Source organism: Antrostomus carolinensis, unplaced genomic scaffold, assembly GCF_000700745.2.
Source record: "Antrostomus carolinensis isolate BGI_N321 unplaced genomic scaffold, ASM70074v2 scaffold15731, whole genome shotgun sequence".
Lineage (NCBI taxonomy): Eukaryota > Metazoa > Chordata > Aves > Caprimulgiformes > Caprimulgidae > Antrostomus > Antrostomus carolinensis.
Window position 1 is genome coordinate 1 of NW_010292137.1, and position 5,156 is coordinate 5,156.

General features: G+C 37.7%; 1 protein-coding gene across 1 annotated transcript; it reads left to right on the plus strand.

Annotated features, from left to right (window-relative positions):
- Window positions 1-1,226: 1,226 nt before the first annotated feature.
- On the plus strand, window positions 1,227-4,928 carry LOC104531834 (myosin-1B-like; the record flags this gene model as incomplete). The annotated part of the gene is made up of 7 exons (XM_010176845.1): window positions 1,227-1,345; window positions 1,433-1,582; window positions 2,233-2,403; window positions 2,639-2,945; window positions 3,305-3,378; window positions 4,628-4,715; window positions 4,811-4,928. Coding segments are annotated over 7 exons (1,027 nt in total), but the record flags the coding sequence as incomplete, so codon positions are not given.
- Between the last annotated feature and the right edge of the window lie 228 nt (window positions 4,929-5,156).

Below are 5,156 nucleotides of genomic sequence, written 5' to 3' on the forward strand. Positions count from 1 at the left end.
TCATAAACATGTGTTAGTAAGAGTTTCTTTTATGAGGGTTTTTTTTTTGTGTGTGTGTGTGTGTCTGTGTGTGGTTTTGGGTTTGTTTTATTTTTTTAGGAAAGTTAAGACACAAGTGAAAATGACTACAAGGAATACAATAGCAATGAACGTGATGATGATGAATAGTAATAGTAGAACAGGCTACAAATAGTAGCTGTAACTTTACTTAGGTGATAGTATCTGGCTGAACAAATCTCAGAAACATTTGGAGCAGTGTACATAACACTGATTCCATTTAAATCAGTTCTTTTGCACAGACACTGTAATCTTTTTTGGAGGATTACTGTGAACAAATTTCTCAGTGGGGTAAAGTCATATTTTATTTTGCTAGTTTCGTTTGCTTATAAAGCTGGGACCAGATTGTGGCAGTTCGACTTTTCCATCCCCTATGGACTCCATTTACTGTGTAATCTTTATCTATTTTTGAAAACATTAAGGATAATATGCAATCTATTCTAGTACTTCATTATCCTTACTCAGTGGAATGTTTTCCCCAATTTATCACCTAAATATCTCTTGACACAATTTCAGACTGCTACATCATGTCCAATATTCGTGCATCAGTCTGCTATATTTTTAAATCTTTATTTCATATCAATTACATAAGCATTTTTGAACAAGTATTTTACATACTGTGACTGCTGTCAGAGTTTGAATTCAATAGTAAAAGCAACAGCAGAAAGGAATATGTCAAACTTTTTGTTTCTAAAAATAGCCCTTCATCTCATATGTTTAGCTGTAGATTCATTAATGCAAAACTGACATTTATGTATTGTGCTCTCTTGAGTATTATGTCTTTAGTTACCCCCCCATAAGTCTCTGAAACAAACTGCACTGTATTTGCTTCTGAGAGGATCTGCGATTGTCTGTAACCTAATCATCATCCCAGGCTTCTCTTTCCTTTCTCTTTTTCTGCATTTATTATTCAGAAGATTGCCTACTTTAATCCCTCTAAACTAATTTTTCATTCAAAATTCAATAATAAACTAAGAATAGGTGAAGTGGAAATAGCCAACATAAATGCTCCATAATTACTGGAGAATGTTGCTTATGATGAACTACAAATACATTACTTTTTATCTTAACTAATCTTTTTATCTTTACTAGAATTGCCTTTTAATATTTGTTTTAAAGGGACACTAATGTCTGCTGGTACCTTAACAACTGAGTTTTTTGGTTTTTAGTTGCTGACAAGGCTGCCTATCTGATGGGTTTAAATTCAGCTGACCTGCTTAAGGCCCTCTGCTACCCCCGAGTCAAGGTTGGGAATGAATATGTAACCAAGGGCCAAACGGTGCAGCAGGTAACAAAAATCTCTGTTTTGTTGACAAGTCCTCTGGATTTCTTTTGTTCTGCATGATAACTACAAGTGTGCTGGTTTTTATTTTAGGTATACAATTCAGTAGGTGCCTTGGCAAAGGCTGTGTTTGAGAAGATGTTCTTGTGGATGGTTGTTCGCATCAACCAACAGTTAGACACCAAGCAACCGAGACAGTACTTCATTGGTGTCCTGGACATTGCTGGCTTTGAGATCTTTGATGTAAGAACAGTGTTTTATTACCCTGCTTTTAGAAGTAACTCTATTGTGTGCCAAAGCACTTAAGAAGAAATGATGCTTTTTGTTTTTTGCTTTTGCTCTTTTTTTCTTCAGAAATGGTTTGATCCTTTCAGATTGCATTTAAAGCATCATGATTCCCACAGGTTTTCATTTTCAGTTGGGAATAGTTTTTTGTGTTGCACACATGTCAAAGGAAATCCGTAAAAGCAATTTTTTTACTTATTAGAAATAGTTGATTAACATGACATTTGGTACCTAATACAGAGACACCAGTTCCATAGACACAATTTGTGCTTATAAGGCTTGAGACATGCTTTGAAATCAGCATTTGGAAATATAGAGTAAAATATTGCACTGTGGACTCTCCCAAAACTGAATTAGCCCAGTCCAGTAGAAATCAAAACTGACAAGTTTGAAATATTAAAGTGACCTCAGCTTCTAGGTGTCATAGAAATATGAATAAAGCTTAGCTTGACAAAAGAGACACATCAACAGAAGTTTCAAACTGCTGGCTGAGTAAAGACAGAAGACTTGCAGATCCTCCTGTAATTTGGTACAAAAAGACAGCACTGTTCTTTATCCCTAGCTTTCTAAATTTACATTAATAGTAATCTCTATTTGTAATTGTGCAGTTCAACAGCCTGGAGCAGCTGTGCATCAACTTCACCAATGAGAAACTGCAACAGTTCTTCAACCACCACATGTTCGTGCTGGAGCAGGAGGAGTACAAGAAGGAAGGAATTGAATGGGAGTTCATAGACTTTGGGATGGACCTGGCTGCCTGCATTGAGCTCATTGAGAAGGTATATGTGTAATTCACAATGTCTAATATTTTCAGAAATGCGTGAATTTTTCATATATTTATAAATGTAACTTGAAAGGGTAAATGTGATATTGTAAATACATTATTTTAAAATTTGCCCTGCTGAGCAGAAGAACAATCCCTGAGATCATTAATAGTGTCCCACTCAGGAAGTTATTTCTCTATCTGTGATTCTTTATGCCTTTTCACCTTTTCCTCTTTCCTTCTACTTCCAGCCCATGGGCATCTTCTCCATCCTGGAAGAGGAGTGCATGTTCCCCAAGGCAACTGACACCTCTTTCAAGAACAAGCTCTATGACCAACACCTGGGCAAGTCCAACAACTTCCAGAAGCCCAAGCCTGCCAAAGGCAAGGCTGAGGCTCACTTCTCCTTGGTGCACTATGCTGGTACAGTGGACTACAACATCTCTGGCTGGCTTGACAAGAACAAGGACCCCCTGAATGAAACTGTTGTGGGGCTGTACCAGAAATCATCCATGAAGACACTGGCCTTACTCTTTGCCTCTGCTGGAGGAGAGGCAGGTCAGTTCTGTGAAATTCATATTTTCGTTTTTATTTAATGACTCTAGCAGAGCCGTGAATGTCAGCTAGGGTGTTCTAAAGAAATTGTATGTTGTGCAGAGTCTCTCAAGGATTGAATTTATTAATAAAGGAAAAGATAAAATGAATTTCAGGCCGTCTACTCAGCCATTATAATCCCTTGGATTATCACACACCTTTGGTCCTGTGTTCCTTTAGATTAAGTGCTGACTCTGTTTCCTCCTGCATCCTAGGTTCCTTGTTTAGTGTGACTTATACATATGAATAAGTTTCATGCAGTCTCATAGAGAAAAAAATTACAAACCAAAGTTGTAAAACCATCTTTTTTTGCTGTTCTTCAGAGAGTGGTGGTGGTGGCAAGAAGGGAGGCAAGAAGAAGGGTTCTTCTTTCCAGACTGTATCAGCTCTTTTTAGGGTAAGTACAGAAGTAATTCTCTCTATTTCCTTCTTTTTTTTTTTTTTTTTTTTTTTTTTTTTTAGTTGAAGATTGTGAACCTTCACACTAAGTCCAACAAGACCATTAACATTTGTCTGTGTCAGGAACATCTCTTTAGTTATTCATAAAAGAACTAACTGCAAGTGAGTTGAGGCCAGTTGAGGAAGGTACATCTTGATCTAACATTTCTTCAAATGTTGGAAAAAGTACTTAGGTCAGGTGACAGTTTCATTTACTCATGAGTAGACCAGGAGGCAGGATCAAGCTCTTCCTCCTCTCCCTCTGTCTTGGTAGGACAATGGTGGATCTGACTACCTGCCTCAGGGAATCTCAAGTCTGGATTGGCACATACAAATGTATGTGCATTTGCACATAATACATAACATATAATGCATAACACATAACTGTTTGCACATGACTATACATATAAACACCAGGGAAATGCCAAGGCCAGTTACCTTTCTACCAGTGGACAGAGCTTAAGGTAGATGGAAACACTCTTACTTCAGCATGTCTGACATTCAGCTACTATCTGTCATCCTGAACAGTTTTTCACACTGTGAAAGAAGTATTTGTCTGAGCAGTTTTGCCCCTGCTCCAAACCAGGGCTAAACTGAGAACAGTTAGAACCTAGCTAGTAAAAGTTCATAGGTTTGTTTTTAACAATACTTCTAGAAAGGGATACTGTAGGACCTGCCACTCATTCCTTTTTTCTATGACTTGTGACCCTATTCTCACTGAACAGGGAGTCTTTCTTGTATTCCTCTGCTCAGCCTTTGTCAAGAACATCTTCACAGGTAGCCACTAAGCTTCCCTTTTCCAGCCTTTTCTGTAAACTTGGTTCTTGCTCCTTTTCCCTTTTGTCCTATTTTTGGTTTTGTTTCTGTTCCTATCAATAGTCACTTGTCTTCCATAGAGTGAGAATCTGGCAATTACAAAGTATCATCTTTCAGTTAGAATTCTGCCTTTTGCCAAGAACTTCTGCTCACCACTCTTCATAGGTGTCCTGTCTGAGTGAATGTGTCCCTCAGTCTCATTAAAACACATCACACATTTTTGTGACTTTATCTCATGCTCAAGATTCAAAGGAAGAATAAAAGTCAAATTAGGAAGGTTGTAGGTGGGAATAATAAATTCTTTATTGTTTTGCAATACTTTTCTCACATCTGACAGTATAACTGCAGAGGTACCACCTCTTAATGAAAAATCTTTTCTCATGAACCCACAGGAGAACCTAAACAAGCTGATGACCAATCTACGGAGCACTCACCCCCATTTTGTGCGCTGTATCATCCCCAATGAAACAAAAACACCTGGTAAGAACCTCAAGTATAGAGAAATCATAGTGTGATGCAGATATTATTCTCTATGCTTTATCATAAATCATCAAATAATTGTCTTATTTGCTTAGGTGCCATGGAGCATGAACTGGTGCTACACCAGCTGCGCTGTAACGGTGTGCTGGAAGGCATCAGAATTTGCAGGAAGGGATTCCCCAGCAGAATCCTCTATGCAGATTTCAAACAGAGGCCAGTCTCCTTTCTGCTCTCCATTCTGTGTTTACTGCATAAGTTGTACTTCTTAACTATTTGAACAGTTGTGGTTATTTTTTAATTCCAACTCTAGCTGATTATTAATGAAAGAAATTATTAAAGTATTTTCCAGGAAAATACTGGAATGTATAACCAAAGACAACATGTATGACTAGCAAAAGAGAAATTGTTGAGAAATGAAGAGACAAGCCAGGTGTCCTCGCT